This window comes from Saccopteryx leptura, chromosome 2 (genome assembly GCF_036850995.1).
Source record: "Saccopteryx leptura isolate mSacLep1 chromosome 2, mSacLep1_pri_phased_curated, whole genome shotgun sequence".
NCBI classification, from domain to species: Eukaryota; Metazoa; Chordata; class Mammalia; order Chiroptera; family Emballonuridae; genus Saccopteryx; species Saccopteryx leptura.
The window spans coordinates 226,110,552-226,129,829 of NC_089504.1; the positions used below are offsets into that span (position 1 = coordinate 226,110,552).

General features: G+C 46.9%; 1 protein-coding gene across 4 annotated transcripts in view; it reads right to left on the bottom strand.

Moving 5' to 3' along the window:
* The window catches only part of HUNK (hormonally up-regulated Neu-associated kinase), a 105,792-nt gene that overhangs the window by 65,900 nt on the left and 20,614 nt on the right, over positions 1-19,278 (bottom strand). For 2 of the 4 annotated variants that reach the window (XM_066370365.1, XM_066370366.1), the window contains exon 2: positions 1,102-1,394. In XM_066370365.1, coding sequence (XP_066226462.1) covers positions 1,102-1,394 — 293 coding nt within the window. Of the gene's footprint in view, positions 1-1,101; positions 1,395-1,749; positions 2,174-2,195; positions 2,214-19,278 lie in introns of those variants that run through there. The other 2 variants (XM_066370368.1, XM_066370367.1) reach the window with 2 other exon arrangements.

Here is a 19,278-nt window from a genome sequence, read left to right on the forward strand (position 1 = left end):
GCTGATGTTGTACCACTGAATCAACAGGCCAGGGAAAAATGATGAGTTTTACAGTATGTGAATTGTATCTCAATAAAAAATTTTAAACATGTGTGGGCAGATACCCACCCGACCCATTGTATGCCTTGATCTTCCTTTCTAAAATGAGAATCAATGAAACACGCACCCTAAATTTCCTCCACAACCCAGAGCAATTGTGGACTGTGATAACATGAAGAAAAAACCATGCATTTGCTGGTGAAGCCAAGACTTTCTTGGAGGAGAAGAGGGCACTTTTTAACTTTTAATTTGATTTTGGCATAGAACTAAAATTAGGCACCTGCCCACCACCAACGGCAACATTTCTAAGGACGCTGTTTCCATTCACTTTCCTTGTGGAACACCCTCTCGGGAGGAAGCAAGCTGTGTTTTTTGTTGTTGTCGTTTTAATGTTTGATATTCATAATTATTTGCAAGGTTGGTTTCACTTATAGGCAACACCCCTCACTTTCAAGAGCAAGTTCAGAATGCAGATGGTGATTCCATTTAATTGAAGAAAATAGCTACCGAGCAGCAACCACATGGAAAGCAAACACAATGACAGCCTTGTCCCTGGCACTAGCTGAGATACAGTCTCATGCTATCTTAACACCCAGGCTTCTTTCAGACCCCTGAGCAGCTGGTCTCATTATTTTGCAAATAATAAGAACAGCAAATGACACATCCATGTCCCTTACGATGTACAGAACACTGTTCCAAGCTTTTTTTCCATAGAGTAACTCATTACATCCTATATATTAACCCTTGCACCAACCACGAGAGAAGCACCATCATTATTTCCATTTTATAGAAGAGGAGACCGAGGTTCAGACTAGTGCAGTAACTTAACCCAGAGTCACACAACTATTAAAAGAGCAGAGCCAGAATGCAAACCCCCCGCATGCTGCCTTCCAACATCGTTCTTGAAACTCCACGATGGCATGAACTCAATTCACAGAAACAATTACCTAGAATACATGAAGAGTAGACGAGTCACAAAATACACTGAAACGATTCAGCCTTGTGTGGGCATGCGGAAGCACCGTGCTGCCCAAGTCAGCGAGCAACAGCCTGGTCCCTTACCTGTGGACCACCCCAGCCCGGTGCAAGTGCTCCACCGCAGAGATGAGCTGCCGGATGTATCTGCGGGCTTCAGACTCCTCCAGCCGCTTCTTCTCATAGATCTTGTGCATCAGGTTGCCCCCAGGACACAGCTCCATGACCAGGTAGTAACTGTTCTCCGTCTCCAAGATGTCCAGCAGCTGGGTGATATTGGGGTGGCGGATCATCTGCTGGATCTGTCCCTCCCGCCGAAGGTTTTTGGTGACATAGGTGTCCTTTTTGGCTCTCTTCTTGTCGATGACTTTTATGGCCACCTAGGGAGACACAGAGACCACGGCTGTTATCAGGCGCTGCAAGCAAAGGTGATTTCTGACTGTTCCCCTGCACCTAGGGAAACATTAAGCTGCTTTCTGCAGGAGGGAAACATGGTCTAAGAGAAGATCAAGGGACAAAAAAAAAAAAGGAAAATGTAACAGCAAAGATCAAAAGATTTGACAACTAAGGAAGAGAATGAAATGTACCAACTTGAACCATGGTCTGAGGCTCCATAGAGGCTTGCTGTCAAACCTGGATCTCCACAGGGTGAAATACCAAGTTCTCCCCAGCAAAGGGACCCCCAACTCTCAAGCCCCGCCACCCTCCCTCCCGGGTGGGTCCCCACAAGCCTACACTTCTGAAACAGCCGATGCTGCTCCATCTTCAGTCCTAGGCTGTGGGTCAGGAGCTGGGGGGTGCAGCGTCCAAAGACACACCGTTGCTGCCCTTCATCCCCCTTACCCCCCTGCCCGGCACCAGCCCTCGGACCAGGCTGCCCCTGGCCTCCAGCACTCCGGTGTTTCCCTTGGAAAAGTACAGTGAAGGTTAACTCTCGTCCCCAAGTCAGCGCCCAACCTGCAGCTCTCCAAGGTCTCATCTCAACCACTTACAGGACGCTCATCCTAGGTCATTTCCCCCACAGTTAACGTGTCGTACGTGCAGACCCGCCCAGCCTTGTACAGAGGTGGGGCAAAGGGAGGGAGGGAGGAATGAATAGAAGGATGGAGAGAACTGTCTCCCCTCCCAGGACCCCTTCCCAGCGCTGCCTTTTCCTTTGCTGCAATCATCTGTCCCCTCACCACCACGCCGTAAAGCACAGGCTAGTTTTTTTTTGTCCATCTCCACGCCTCTCTACTGTGACCAGCCATCGATGCCCTGCAGATTCCTCCTGCCAACTGCCTCTCTCCCCTGTCCTTCCTCTCTGTTCATGACGCCAACAGTCTGGGTCACCTGGGACCTGGTCTCCTAGTGCCCAGACACGCCATGTTTATTTGAGACTCCGTAACCTGGGGGACATTCTTACACAAGGCTGTCGAGCCACCTGGGTGCAGGGCAAAAACAGTGGACTCTCTATTGCGACATATTTCCTTTCTTGTAATCAATTTTGTGACCGTTTCATAATACACTCTGTATTAATAGAGAAATGTGATACAGGTCAATAACAAATGATTAGTAAGTGGTAGATACATACATCTGTACGTGTTTGCAGTAAAGGACTCAAGTGGTATTTTCTCGATACAGGTTTTGGGACAGAAAAAGAAATGTCTGGCCACCACTAGCCGGGACCGCTGCATCAACGTCACACACCTTGTCCCTGCCGCTCTTCATCACCCCCCCCCCCCCGCAGTCCCTCTGTGGTTGGCCTCGGAACCAGTGGGTCTGTAACTCTGAGTTCTTGCTTAAAACTCTCCAGGGCCCCCGGCTGTGTACCAGGTCCACATGCTCAGTCCAGCAGCTGGGTTTCTTGCCCTTCAGCCCAGGACCGTCCAGCCCCAGCCCCTGGCTCCCAAGCAGGCATTCTCATGTTCCCGGGACACATATTCAGTGTCTCTCCACACCTGCACCCACGCTACTGCCATCAGCCATTCAAAGCCCCACAGTCCTTCAGACAACAATGCAAGTCCCACCTGTCTTCAAGTGAGACAGTCCCTCTAACTGTCCTTCTCATGTCCCCACCACACGTACCATCTGTGTCATCATTTAAAGCACTCCTTCACAAAGGGGCCACCTCCCTCTTCACCACATACAGTACTTTATAAACTGTAAGTGACCAGTAGATTACTAAGCAAATCATTGAACCATATATTTTTTTACCATTGAAGCAAAAACAGCTATAAACAGCTGACTCTGCTCTGTCCTGGAGAATGGTCTTCTTTTAGTGGAAATGTAAGTGACATAATAACATTTTGTCTGTTTTTGTGGTATAACCTAATGCTTTGATATATGTGTATATCCAGGTATATGGTCACCACAGTGAGTCTAGTTAACATCCATCACCACCTACGGTTACCCATGTGCACGTGTGCAATAGAACCCTTAAGATCTCCTGGCCTAGCAGCTTCCAGCTTCCACACCACAGCGCCACTCATTGCCGTCACCGCGCCATACCCACATCCCGGACTTACTAGTCGCAGAGCTGGTGGGAGCTTTCGACCATCTCATTCATTTTAGTGGGATGCTCAGTTCCTAAATCCAAAGCTATGACTAAGAGGGGACAATCAGTCCATGGGACCAAACAAGCTGGGGGCTGCACTGTCTCAGGTCAACCTGAGGCCGCTGCTGTCCACCCTCAGCGGTCCAGTCCTCTCTGGCTGCAGTGTGGCCCCAACTAGTTCAGTAGATACTACACTAATAGCTTTTACAAACCGTACTTGTCCGTGACCGTATACACACAAACTCAGACACACTCAGTCACATATACACATTCACAACTCACACACTCGCATTCATACACACTAACACACACACATTCACAACATTCACACTCACATTCATACACACTGACACACATTCACAATCACATAGACACACACACATGCTCACACATTTCCAACTCTCACACACACACATGTTCACAACATATTCGCACAGACACACACACAGACACATCCCTCATCTTATGGGGGTGGGAAGGGGGAGGGAAGCTAAAGAGCACAATTAGATTCTGTCTTTCTTAAGTTGGCTGCAGGTTTTTAAAATTACACCCTTTGGCAATGAAATTCTTAAAAGTACTATGAATAAACAATAGTCTGAAAGCCCAGCGGTAATATGATCTGCTTTTTTAAACACAGCACACAATTATTATAAGGATAATTTATTTAGCTCCTTAATTGCCTATAGCAAGTTATATAAGAGCCACCCAAAGACACTAAGTCCCAATCCCTGGGACATGTGCATGTGACCTTCTTTGGATAAAGTGAAGCATTCTGAGATGAGAGTAACCTGCATTACCCAGGTGTGCCCTCAATGTCATCACAAGTGTTCTTAGAAAGTAGAGGCGGGGGGGGGGGGCTTTCACACAGACAAACAGAGGGGAAGGCTGTGAATGGAAGGAGGCAGGGAGGCCAGTGATGGGCCATAAGCCAAGGAATGCCACAGTCACCAGAGCCAGAGGGGCCAAGGACTGATGTCCCCTAGAGCCATTGGAGGGAGCACAGCCCTGTCATTTGCCTTGATTTCGGTCCAATAAAATAGATTTTAGGCCTCCGGCCTCCAGAACTGTGAGAATGAAATTTCAGCCATTTCCAGCCACCAAGTTTGCAGTAATTTGTTACAGCGGCCTCAGAAAGCTAACACCCCAGGTGTGCACCCCACCATCCCTGGGTGCCTTGTTTCCCAAGTGCCACTGATACTGAGAGTACCTCCAAAAAAAAACCCCTTGAATCCTTAAGCTACCTCTTGATGAAGGTAGCAGTGGTGAGAGAGGTGTCCAGTATACACCACAGCTGTTAAGCTCTGTCTCTATTTTCAAAAGCCAGTCCCTCACCGGGCTGTTCTCATTTGTCCCTAAACTTGTAAGCTCTGTGTTGAGCATGCTGAGAAAGGAAAGACCTTCTTGGCTGCACAGAACCAGCTAATCACCTCCACCTGGAAGGACAGAACTGGGGAGCACTGAATGAGATACCGAGGGAAAGGCGATGGATGACCAGCAGTGCGAGGCCCTGATTTGATTCGGCAGTAACCACAGGTTTGCCGGTCTGAACTCTGGTATGAGGAACAGTTTCTCGCTGAAAAAACAATGAACTGCCTAGTTACTCAGGAGTGTCTTAAGGGGTAAAATTAAATCTGCACGTCCTCACCCAAGACCAAGTGCAAGGACCAGACTGGAACTCCCCGTCTGTCCTGAGTATGCTGGGAGAAAGGGGGTGTCAGGGGAGTGTCTAAGCCTTAAGGTTGTCCTGAGCCACCAAGAAAAACAACTTTGCTGTCAATGAAACGAAGACTTCAGCTCTTCAACAGGTCCAAGTCGCAGAGCCTCCTGAAATTTCACAAAGGGACCCGTCTTCAACAACTGCCTTCCAATTTCCCAGGTAAGTAACCACATCTTGCAGTGGTGAGAGAGGTGTCCAGTATACACCACAGCTAAAACACATACCTCATCAACTTCCCCTGCTCAATAAGAAATTGCATTTCTGACAATATGACACACATTCAGTTTCTCTCCACCCCAACTCCTGCCAAAAAAATTGCAAACCAATGATGGAGAAAATTAGCACACTAACTTTTGAATGTGGCTAAGCTTGCAAGAAAAAAATGGAAATTCCTAGAGGGCAAAAAAAGATCTAAGGTGACAAGGTAGCAACTATAATTGCAGGGACCTGGACAGAGGAGAGAAGGGGTGACAGTGGGGTAGGGGTGGAGGTGGGTGAGGAGACTTGCCCTGGAGGAAGGGAAGGAGGAAGAGCTGGAGGGGTCTGCCCTGCAGGGAAAAGGGACCGCCCCTCCACCACAAGGACAGGGGAGGCTGTGGATCCCAAAGCATCAAGACAGGGGCCCCTGGCAGAAAGGATTCTGTGCCTAATGGCCCCTACTATGTATTAGGATAAAAATTACAACACAAACTTGTACTTCAGAGGAGGGGTGCACAACGGCATACGGCCCCCATCATGGCACTCTCCTCCAGAAACCCACGGGCTCCTAAGATAACACAGATAAAGCCCTCAGTGACATTCAGCACAGTAAATACTCCATAAACTGACTCTATCTTTATCATCATTATCGTTTCACCTTCACTAAGCCTACCTGTGAAGAGGGTGAAAAAGCAGCCAAGCTTTGCTCCACAAAGAAAAATAACATGCATTTTCTTGACCTGCAGTTTTTGCATCTTGAAAAAAGGAAGACTGAACCGTATGTCAGGTGTTTCAAACTCTGGAATAGAGTTGCTTTTAAATCCCAAGACAGCGGTTTAATATCCGTCTCCCGTCTCTCATCTTCTTTAAATATTGACTCGGTTGAGACTGTCTACATAGGATCAGAGCACACGGGATTTAAAATTCATCCCTTCATCCCAGATTCCCCTTTTCTCTGCCTTTAAAAGTCATTACTCTGAAGCACATCAAGGACTGTTGATGGGTCCAACCTCCCCAAATGAAAAGGCAGATGGAAAAGCCATCTTCCGCACAACTGAGCAGAAGGAAAAACTACGGAAGAGACGGTTGCTTCAGTACCACAAAACACATGTGTGTTTTACCCGATCCACACCCTGTGCTGCAACTTGCAAAGTTTGGGTCTGTCTTTCATCAATGCAATCCCACACCGCAACGTCTTAAAGACTCAGAAAGCGCAGGGAATAGGAGGCCCTGACCACATGAATTTTCTTTCACATGGAAATTAGCCAGAAAGAGCTCTTTCCAGAACATGTAGGTTTCTCCATGAATGCTGCACAGTAAAGTAAAATGAACATTTTCTTCCTCAGCCAACACCTATGAAGTACCTAAAACATACTCAACACAGGCCAAGTGCATGCTAAGGAACAAACACAGATGTGCAAACCCATGTGTGGGGATACTTCAGATTCTTTGTAGTGGCTCAAGGGCACCATGTGTCATGGGCTGAACTGTATTCTGCCTCCCTTGTCCAAATTCATATGTTGAAGCCCTAATCCCCAATGTCACTCTATTTAGAGACAGGGCCTTCGGGAGGGTAAATTATGGTAAAATGAGGTCATAAGGGTGTGGCCCCGATCTGCTAGGATTTGTCCACATGAGAAGGAGAGACCCCAGAGTTCTCCCCTCCACAAGTGTGGAGGAACAACCAGGTGAGGACACCCAGTAAGAGGATGATGATCTACATACCAAGGAGAGCAGCCTCACTAGAAAGCAACCTGGTTGGCACCTTGATCCTGGACTTCTAGCCTCCAGAACAATGAGAAAATAAACATCTTTTGTTTTGGGGGGGTATTCTTTTTTTTGTATTTTTCTGAAATCCTGGGGTTGGCCCTCTGTGACTCTCCCATAAGAAGCGGGGAGGCAGACAGACTCCCACATGCACCCGACCAGGATCCACCCAGCATGCCCACTAGGGTGTGATGCTCTGCCCATCTGGGGTTTTGCTCTGTTGCAACCAGAGCCATTCTAGCACCTGAGGCGGAGGCCATGGAGCCATTCTTAGCGCCCGGGCCAACTTTGCTCCCATGGAGCCTTGGCTGCAGAAGGGGAAGAGAGAGACAGAGAGAAAGGAGAGGGAGAAGAGTGGAGAAGCAGATGGGTGCTTTTCCTGTGTGCCCTGGCCGGGAATCAAACCCAGGACTTCCACAGGCTGGACTGATGCTCTACTGCTGAGCCAACCGGCCACGGCCAACATCTATTGTTTTAGACACACATACACCCCAGCCCAAGCAGACTGATCATACAAGTCTATAGGTTTCCGTTTCCTGCAGAAAAGCACAAGCAGAAGCAGGCTGGTGCCCTCTTATGGAGGGCAGGGGTCAGCACCATGCCTGCTCTCCTGACCTCACGCCTCTGATTCTGTGGCTAGCGGAACGTCGCAGCTGGGCAACGTGGGCTCCAAATCTGGGGCTTGGACGTCAACACCTATCTTTGCTACTTGGTAGCCTGGACCTCTCTAAACTTTAGTTTCCTCATTTCTTAAAAAACTAGTGCCCACGTCATAGGGTTGTTGGAGAAATAAATGCACAAATCCAGGATGGGTGTTTAATACCAGGAGCATTCACAAAGTCCTGGGGGTGTGTTTGCTGTTGGGATTTGCCTGTTTTGTGCAAAAGGAGCAAACAGAAACAGAAGCCAAGAGACACTCCCCCAGTCCCACCACACCCTGAAGCCCTCACACTTCACTTCTGTGGCTCATATTATTGTCCATATGCTAATGAGTCCCCACAATTATATCCCACTCACACCTCTTTCCTGAGCAATGACAGATGTACCTGTGGACATCTTCACTCAGAACCAGGGCTTGCCCCTGCTCTTCTTCAGAGCTCCTCAGCTCAACCTGCAGCACCTTCATCCACAGGTGGCCTGACCCCAGCTGGGTGTCCTCCTCCACCCACTCCACCCCTAGTTCCACACCCAATGAATCACCAGGGCCCATCACTCCACCAGCTAAGGTCTCCCCTCCCTCCTACCCTCACACCCCACTGCTGCTCCATGTACCACCTCCAATCTGGCCGGGGGTTGGCCCTCTGTGACTCTCCCTGCCTGGCCTCCTCCCACCCAGAACCCCCTCCTGCACAGCAGCTCGACCTCAGGTTCCAGGCTGCTTCTCCAGTCCTGCGTCGTTCAGGTCACCCTGCACGTCCCCAGCTCTCACCCCCATTGGACGTTAGTCCCTGTTTGCAACACCTTCCACTGAAGTGTCCAGGAAGGCACGAGTTGTGTCTGGCTGCCTTACTTCTGTGACCCAGCTTCTAGCACGGAGCTGGGCTTATGGAGAGCAAGTGGGGGAGTGACGGGTGGGTCCCTAACCCACTAGGACTGGTGTCCTTATAAGAAGAGGAGGAGCCTGATGGGTGGTGGGGCAGTGGATAAAGCATCAACCCAGGAAGCTTAGGTCTCTGGCTTGAGCAAGGGGTCATTGGCTCAACTTGAGCCCCCCAGTCAAGGTACATATGAGAAGCAATCAATGAATATCTAAAGTGAAGCAACTAGGAGTCAATGATTCTCCTCTCTAAAATCAATAAAAATAAATAAATAAATAAGCAAATAAATAAATAAAGAGGAGACATCAGAAATGTGCACACACAGACAAAAGGCCCTATGAGGACACAGTGTTCTAGAAAGCAGCCTTCTGCAAGCCTGGGGGAGTGGCCTCAGGAGAAACCAAACTTGCCAACACCTTGACCTTGGACTTCCAGCCTCCAGAACCCTGAGAAAATACATTTCTGGTGTTTGAGCTTATGTCAAAATACCCAGTCTATGTTATTTTGTTAGGCCAGCCCTAGCAAACTAACACAGACCTTGGTGAAAGTTATTAGCAATGACAGAATGTCTTGCCTTGTCAATCTCATTCTGACAATACAACTGGGATGAAATGACTTGAGCTGGGGGTGAGCAAGGGCAGATGTTCCCAAAACCATGGAGAAGATGACAAGGGGCCAAGGGCTCTGAGGCTCCAGGGCTATAAACCTGAGCCCGAGAACTGTGGTGATTAGCGTGACCCACTGGGAAGGTTTGAAAATGAATTGGTTTCACGCCTCCTCCCAAGAAATGCCATGGGTACTTGCACACCACGCATCGGTGTGGCACGTGGTTCTGTGGCGAAATGCTTATTTAATGGAAAGCAGAAAATATCCTTTGCTGGCTTTATAACTAATTTCAGGGAGGCTCTGATTCACAGCGCGTGGATGTCAACAGCAAACACACATGCTGCCGTTCACGGGGGCCTCTTAATTGCTGCTACGTATGTAGCAGGGGGAGACAGCAGTGACCCTGGGCCACCCTTCCAGTCACCCTCCTACAGCGACAGATTAAAGTCTGTCTTTTCATAAACAAGAGTGGGGAAACTTCCCTTCCCTGGTTTGAATAACAGAGCTCATCAGGACTGACCATTTTTAATTAGTATTATTCACCCATCAGATACTGAAGGCTTTAGAAAGACTAACTTAAAACATTTTTCTTATTTTCTCTAAATTCTTTCTCATCTTGCAAAAGTGCAATTTTCTTAGCACAATTCCTCTGCAAAGGGGGTCATCTAAGAAAGGATTGGGCGTTTTGTTTTGTTTCCATTAATGGGAGGGAATACATTGTATTTAGCGGAGATCTGGGAACTTTCCCAGGGTCATGCAGACAATGTAGCCATTCCCAGACTGGAGCACCATCATTCCCATTCTATCCAGGACACCAATGTTCATAATTCTTGTAAAATATAGACTTTTTATTCATCTTTCAGTCAACTGCCTGACCTAAAAAGGTAATTTGGGGGTGGAGAACAAGAGTAAGTGAATCTGGCTCCAGGATTAAAATGATTTTCAAATCAAGAGTATTTTCAGTATCTACCAAACATTTCTGTACTATTCCAGTGGCAAAAAAAAAAGCGACTAATGAAACAATATGCAATATTCAGTAACATGAATACTTGTAGAGTCAAGTCCAATAAAAGAATTATGCTTACCACTTAAAAAAAAATCATGACCACTAACCATGAAAATACATTTCAAATTCTGAGATACTTTTTTTAAAATTTTGGTGGAGGGGCACCTGTGATTGGAGGTATTATTCTCAGTTTGTGATTCCCATCCTGTGAAATCTGAGTCAAGCACTAGTTACCCATTTTTTCTATCAAAATCAATGGAGCTTTGTTATGTCAGAACCAGGCAGGAAAGATTTTAATCGTGTCTTTCATAGGAGACAAGATTTACTGGTTGGAAACCCCACCTACCCCCCTCCACCAAAAAAAATAAAATTGACACTTTGATCATTATCTTAGCTTCTTAAGTGGATCGGTAATGATAAGCTCATTCTACTGAACACATTTTTTATCACTACATAAAGAAAAGATTGATAGCATGAATAGAATTACAAGTTCGTGTTGTAATTAGGCATAGGTTGCTGTGGTCCAGATAAACCAATCCGTCAATGTAGGCAACTGAAACTAGGTAAATATTCAAACCGACTGGGGGGATCCATTTAAGTGACCTAAATGATCTAGTGTAGCTGTCTATAAACATAAAATTAATGAGCTATTTGGACAACTGCCATTGCTTTGTCAACTTAGTGTGAAAACAACTAAAAAGGCACATATGTGGCCCACAGTCACCAAGCCACACAGACCTCAGCTGGAACCAGTCCCATTTATTAAGCACTCGACAAGCAAGATGTTTCATGTGAACTGTCCCGCATAAGTCCCACAACCCTAGTAAGAAGATCCTATTCATTTCCTTTGGTTTACAGAAAACATGCCCACAGGCCACCCAACCAGGACAGGGTGCAACCTGGCTTTGACTTTAACGCATAGCTGAGAGGCTTCTTGCCATGGCTACAGAGTGGGTTATTTGATCACTGTTAGCAGCCAAATCAGGTAATTCAATGTAACCAAAAAAAAACAAAAACAAAGCAAGTTATCTGACTGTCCACAGTGATCACTTTAAAAGCAGAATTTCCAAATCTCTACATCATTCTTATTCATGAGACATCCTGGGCCATGTGTCCCAGCACAGCAGAAGCAGCTTGGTGACACCAAGGACCAGAATTTGGCTAGTAAAGAAAGACACCACAGTGGTGGGACAATGTAAACAGAAAAGGGTGACTTACCAGTTAAGCATGAGTTAAACAGAGCGGTGACTGTGTTAGGTCCCTAACTCTGAGATCTCATGAACTTCAATCCCTGTTGGCCAGACAGACAGGGCTGCCCACTGTCCACACCCCCAGGCCAGGCTGGTCACTCTGCCACCAGGCTGAGGCCTCACCCCTGAGAATTACTGCAATGTGTCAACAGCCAGGAGTACACACCTGAAGTTGTTTTTCTAGAGATGGGAGAGAACAGTGCAATTGGACAGGGCAGCCCCCTTCCCCTCACGCCCTCCACCTCTAAGGGTACACCCCTCGCCCTGGCAAACTTCAGTGTTTGACCAAGTCACCCCAGCAGACATACCCCAGGCTCTGTAGAAGAGCAGAGCTTGGTACTTATGATTGAATGGTGACCCAAAAAATTTTATGTTGAAGTCCTAATCCTGAGACCTCAGAATGTGATCTTTAGAAACAGTCATTTGCAGATGTAATGAGTTAAGATGAGGTCACTAAGGCGGCCCCTAATCTAATGACCAGTGTCCTTATAAAAGGGGGAAATCTGGACACAAGACACACATGAGAAACACGCATAAGATTCGAGTTCTGCCACCAGAACCTATGGGAGACCTGGGACAGACCCTCCCTGGAGCCTTCAGAAGGGGCGTGGCCCCAGTTACACCTTCATCTGAGCCTCTGAGAGAATACATTTCTGCTGTTCAAAGTCACCCAGGTTGCAGACCTTGGTTACAGCAGCCCCTGGAAACTAGTATAGGGCCTAGGGGTGACCTGCAATTGGCCTATCCCGAACGCTCTAGGAAATTCTTTCTAACCACCCACATCCATCCATCAGGAGGTTAAAAATAAACCACAGTAAACAGCATCTGACCTCAGGTAAAGCTTACTTCCAGAGCACTGATTAACCTGGTGTCACACAGGGCTGGGCAGTGATGCTGTCAAGAGAGCCAGGCTCCAAGAGGAAACCTCTGGACTGAGACAAAGCCTCAGGAAGGCGGCTGCGGCCTCCACAGAAAGATCTCCGCGCCGTCGTGCTGTCCAGGCTCCCTTTGTGCGGCTCATCTGGACAGGCACTGACACGTTTCCTTCTAATGACTGAGACTCAGTTCTCCCCTGAATGATCTACAAATGGGTGAGGAAGCTAACATGGGCTTGCTGGCACCTCAGAGGTCACACAAGTATAAGAGGTGACACAGAGAAGGCGGAAAAACGAGGCAGGAGAACTGGCTTCCAGCTGGGCGGATCAGGGTGGGCTCCACAGAAGAAGGGGCGTTTCAGCAAGGCTAGGAGGGGGGGTCTGTAGGGCTCCAGCAGGGAGCCAGGGCTCCCAGCAGCCCCACAAAAGACTCTCAGAGGATGGAGACCCACCTTGCTGGGCTGGCACGGCATGCGACAAGCTGGAGCACAGCCCGGAAACTGATCCCAGACAGCCCTGAATACTGAGTTGGAATTTTTTTTGTAGGTAATGAGGGAAACAAAAAAATAAGGATTTTTTTTTTAAGCAGGACTATAGCAAGATTTGAACTTGTGTCTAGACGATTAGGAAGGATGATGGCCATGTCTGGATGGTTAGTTAGGAGCTGGGGACAGTGAGGCGCAGCAGGAACTAAAACAGAACAGGGTAGCAGTGGGACTGGTCAGCAGATAAAATCGAAAAGCCGCTCGGGGGTGGAACCCACAGGAGCTGCCGATGACCCAGCAGGGGCCGAGGGAGATGGAGGAGATGACTGAGCAGGTGCAGCAGGGAGGGGCAGTAGTTAGTGGTACAAGGCGGTGAATGAGGTCTGCAGTGGCAGGGGTTGAACGCTGTCCCCTCTAAAAGATACACTAACATCCCAGTGCTCAGGATCCCAGAATGGGGCCTTAATCGGAAATGGGGCTGGTCTGACATTCACCAGACTCTCCTCACACCTCTGGAAGCCTTGACCTCACCCTCACCAGGTCCCACTGCTACCACAGCAAAGTTCAAGGCTGGTCTTCAACCCAGGGGTGACCAAGAGACATAGTATAGGCCCTCAGAGTCTAGAAGGAAAGAAAGCTTGCAAAACATATTCAATATACTTCCTTCTGCCCTGATTGAACCACAAAATATAAAGCCTGTCCTGATGATAAACCATAAAACATAAAATGGTTTGTCAAGGTGGGGATTCACTCCGGGGCACACGGGTAAACACAAGGCCAAAAAATTCTGCCATGTTTCTCACCTGTTTGCCTTCCCATGGAGGCCAGTCCACCTGGGGGGCTCAGAGCTCAGGTCGGGGTCCAGGGTCTGGTGTCTTCCTGATGAACATCAGCAAGATGTCTTACAGCACAACTCCCTCCTTTCCCTCCCCAAAGTAACTGTCACTCCACTCAGAGCCCTAAGAGCCCCTAACAGTGACCAGTATCCCGGGGGGTAATGGAACAAGTTGAGTGTCCCCAAAAGCAAGAACACAGAGAACAGAGAGGATGAAGTCCCATGGAAAGCCCAAGCAACACTGTCTACCCATAGCCCAAGGGCCACCACTGCTTGGGTGGTGTGGTTTTTTGGCTCTGACCACCCTACCTCCTTCACTGTCTCCTTGATGTTGCCTGTCTCTTGTTCTTTGCTTCGAGGGTCCAAAGGTCTTTTCAGGGCTAGTGAGTGAATGAGACAGGATAAGGGAAAAATTCCCCACATGATGCTGTGTCCCCCCACAAAAAGATGCTGAAGTCTTAACCCCCCAGGACCTGTGAATGGAATCTTACTTGAAAATAGGGTCTTTGTAGATGATCAAGTCAACACACAGCCATTAGAGTGAGCCCTACTCTGAGAAGACTGTGTCCTTAAAAAAAGATAAATTTGGACAGAGAGACGGGCACACACAAACGGAAGATGAGATGAAGACACAGGGAGAAGCCATCTATATACCAGGGATGCCTGAGGCCACCAGGATCCAGGAAAGAGGTCTGGGACTGGTCCTTTCTCACAGCCTCAGGAGAAAGCAACCCTTCCAACAGCTGGATTTTAAACTTCCAGCCTCCAGAATCCTGGAACAGTCCATTTCTATTGGGTAAGCCACCAAATCTGGGCTACTTTGTTACCACAGCCTTAGCAAACTTAATATAAACACTACTGACAATAGTTACATTTTAGTGTAAACATTGGAGGAGGTACACAGCATAGCCATTTGGGTTCACACAAACCATATGCAAATTATTCATGAACTACCAATCAATATCCTAGAAACAAGCAAAATCTAAGTACCTTTGTGGTTCTCATAATTTCATATATTTATACTTAAGTGTACCCCTTAGGAAATCCTACTAGAAATTTAAAACACTTGGTTCTCCTGAAAGCTGTAAAAATCAATAAACCAGGGATATAGAAGCCACTCCTGGGACTAAATATTTTCAAAGAGGGATTTTTAAATTTTTTATTTACTTAGCTATTTCTCTAGCCGTTCCCACACGGAGGCGGACAGCATGCAGCAGCATACAACAAGAACAAATCTGGAGTTTGATGGGTGATATGAGTTTCCTTATGGAGCAAGGAGGTTGTCTCCAGTAGTATGGTATCTAGACATTATGCTATTGACCACAGAGCAAAAGTCGGCAAGGCGAGGGATGTGTGACAGAAAAACACCAGGGTCCTCCCCAAAGAAAAATGTTACTGAAGAAGTGAGAGGAGTCCATCAGAAAGTGGTTACACTCACCCAGCACGACTCCTGAGGCTGGTCTGGCTTCTGGGACACCTAGCCAGTCCAGATAAGCAAATACTACATTCATTCGCTAGGGTCGCCATCACAAAGGTCCCAGACTGGGACAGCTTACCCGACAGAATTCTTTTTCTCACATTTCTGGAGACTGGCCATCCAAGATGAAGGAGTCAACAGGTTTCATGTCTCCGGAGTCCACTCTCCTTGGCTTGTAGTCTTCTCCTGGGTCCTCACAGTCTTCTCTCTGTGTCTCTTCCTCTTAGAAGGACACCAGTAGTATTGCATGAGGGCACACCCACATGACCTCATTTTACTGTAACTAATTTTTTAAAGGCCCTGTCTCCAAATATGGTCACATTCTAAGTACTGGGGTACACCCTCACAAACATCCTAAAATACCTTAAAACCCCTAACAAGAACCTTAATAAGTGCTTAGGATGAAAGCAGCTCAACCACTGCAAAATACCAAGCACCATCCGACAAGCCCTTCTGGAGGCAGAAGCCATCCCAAGTAGTAATATTTAAAAGGTTGCCGATGCTCAGGCACCGGTGAGGTATGGCCTATCCAGCCATCACCAGTAAATCAGAAATTACTTCCCTAATGCTGACATTTTCCTCTATCACCCAGAGACAGATGAGCTGCTCAGATTACACACAGAGAAACCCAAAACCACCTCGTTCCTTTCCCAGGGGGAAGAAAAGAAGAAGAAGAAAGAAAAACTGTATACAAAGGCTTTTGCTTTTCATTCTCTCCACTTGCATGTCATTATCACCAGCCCCTTATGAAACTGCCACACAGTTTACCCAGGCAAGAAAGGTCTGTGCGGATGCTCAGACAGCCCAAGTGGCTTTTTCTCTTCGAACCTGTGCAGTGGGGTCAACAGTTACTTTGGCTCTTAGTGCACAGGCAGTCTGAGCTCTGGGCTCTGCTCTCAGGCTGAATAATGACTCAGGACACAGAGGGTCACAGGTCGTGATGCTCCAGTGAAGGGCATTTCCCCGAGATCCTAGTTCTCACATATGCCACCCTATGTCTGCGTATCCCGGGCAGTGACTGACACAAACACAATTGAGTTCAGTTTCCACCCTCATGCTTCTTCTTGTTGTCATTTTCTTATAGAGCAGAGCAACATCGTAGACTTTTCCACAGAGGAGCCAGGACAGTTTCTACAGATTTCTCCTTGAAGTCCCCTAAAACTCAAGGACACTCAGAATCCGTCACTCTTATAGAAAACGTTGTTGCATGATACCATGAATTCCGTGTCTGTGGTTCACAGCTCAGCTCTGCCTCCAGGACCCAGGACTACCTGAGGGCAGATAGGGTTCTTGCCCCCATTCGTCGTGCATTTGGTACCCTGGCCGATTGGCTCAGTGAACAGACCATCATCAACCCAGCATGCAGACATCCGGGTTTGATCCCTAGTCAGGGCATACAGAAAAAGTGATCATCTGCTTCTTTCCCCCTCACTCTCCCCCTTCTCTCCCTCTTCCCCTCACAGCAGTGGCTCGGTTGATTTGTGTCAGCCTCAGGCGCTGAGGATAGTTCAGTTTGTTTCAGTATCGGCCCTCAACAGGAGTTGCGGGGTGGATCTCAGTCAGGGCACATGTGGGAGTCTGTCTCTGTATCTCCCCTCCTCTCACTTTAAATAAGTAAATAAATAAATAAATAAATATTTTAAAAACAGTACCTTTGGTGCCTTACACAAAAACATCAGCTGAAGAGAACAATTTGGAACAGAAGCTCAGAGCCCACTTGGCTTGCCAACCTGTGTGCCCTGGGGCAAAGGGAACAGGCTCCCCTGATGCTGCCTGCATGCCACACTGGGCACAATGGAGCTGCAGCCACCCAGAGGGGAGACGTCATGCCAACTGGTCTACCCTGAGAGCACGCCTTTTTCTAAGTCGTCTGTCCAGGTAGGCATCTTATTCCAATACAGTATGTACCAAAGCCCTTCCTAGCAGCCATGCATTAATAAACAAGCAATAAATATTGGAAAGAGGAAACACATGACCACCTCCAATGGCCAAGGAAAGGTAACGCTTTTATCTTTTTACACTGGTTACAAATGGGTAATTCTGACCTTGCTGTACACCTTGCAAATGGCTTTAGAGTACGGAATAAACAATTTTCAAAAAGGACATTATGAAAACGAGGAAGCATTTTCCATGCGTGCACAGGGAATGAGTTAGGAGAGAGAGAAGTCATCAGCGACTTTCTCTTTTCCCTTCCCTGGGCCTTGGATGACCTTCCCTTCCCCAACAAAGAGATCTTAGACATGCTGTCTTCAAAATTGGACATTTAATACTTTAAATTCAAAAATTAGCTCTGATCCAAGAAGCATTCCTGTCCTACAGGCAACAGAAAACAATCGATATTCTATTCTCACATCATAGGAGGCCTGGCAGCCAAAAGTGGTTTGAAAAAGTACAAGAATAAAGTTGCTTTTGGGAAGGAGAGGTGCGGAGGCGGGGGGGGTGGGGGGAGCACGATAAGAACTGGAAACACAGAAATTTGGCCAATAATCATCCAAGACAAAATTCTCAACTCAGTCCTGAAATCTAAAGAGATCTTGGATCCCATTGGACATAATGGGACTTCTAGTGAAAAACCCATTAACAAACAAAGAGATCAACACCACTAAGGACAGTAAAATGGTCTGTTGAGTGTTGAGAAAGAGTTGGCAACCAAACCAAAACATGGAGAATTAAGTCGCACAATAAATGTTTCTACACCACACCAATCTGCCTCACAGGAGATCACCTGGAGGTTTCCTCTTTCTTGCACCATTGAAGTGATTTTCTACTGCAGTGGTTCTCAAAGTGTGCGCCCTAGAAGATTTCCAGGTCCGCCCTATGGTATTCCAGAGAAATATGTGCCTGTTGAGGACCAGAAAACCAACAGGGTTTTTTGAGTTCAGATTTTGGGGGGATGGAGGTGTGGGGAATTGCATGTAAGCTGACAGTCTGCCCAACCCCCCATTTGCCTGATTAGGTTGCAAAAGGCTGTTAAGCTGTGGTGCTGGATTGTTTACACTACCCTCCAAGTTCCCCAGAAAGACAAGAGGCAAGTTTCCTCTATCCTTTGTTTGGTGTAAAGTTAAGATAATATGTATGGTGGGGGTTTTCTGCACACAACGCAATTAAGATTAAAAAGAGAGGAATTCTTCAATGTATTGACAAGGAAATGAGAGTTTTCCTTTCAAATAGATGCCCAAACATTGAAGAAATCGCTCGGACACATCAGGCTCATGTTTCTCATAAACAAAAGAATGAAAAAACTTAACACATTCGTGCTAGGACCTGCCAAATTTACTAAATCTTACTAAGAATGTCTCTATGTACATAAAAAGATAACTTTTTTGGCCTGACCAGGCGGTGGCACAGTGAATAGAGCGTCAGACTGGGATGCGGAAGACCCAGGTTCGAGACCCCGAGGTCGCCAGCTTGAGAGCGGGCTCATCTGGTTTGAGCATAAAAGCTCACCACCAAGGTCGCTGGCTTGAGCAAGGGGTTACTCGGTCTGCTGAAGGCCCACGGTCAAGGCACATATGGGAGGGCAATGAGTAACTAAGGTGTCGCAATGAAAAACTGATGATTGATGCTTCTCATCTATCTCCGTTCCTGTCTGTCTTTCCCTATCTGTCCCTCTCTCTGACTCTCTCTCTGTCTCTGTAAAAATAAAATAAAATAAAAAGATAACTTTTTTGTTTCTTTATTTTTTAACCCCTCTTTTTTACAAATTCTAAAAAGCATAACTCAAAAAATGTAACATAAAAAGGTTTTTTAATGTCAGAATAAATTTAATTTGTCATATATATTTTGTTTAATTACCATAAAAGCAAGCTTGGACTTTATATATTTTTTTCTTTAATATTTGACTTAATTATTATAACATATTTCTCAGAAATTTGTATATAGTGCGCCTACAATTATTTGTAGGATTTTAAATGCACCCTGACTTCAAAAAGTTTGAGAACCAGCCCTGGCCGGTTGGCTCAGCGGTAGAGCAT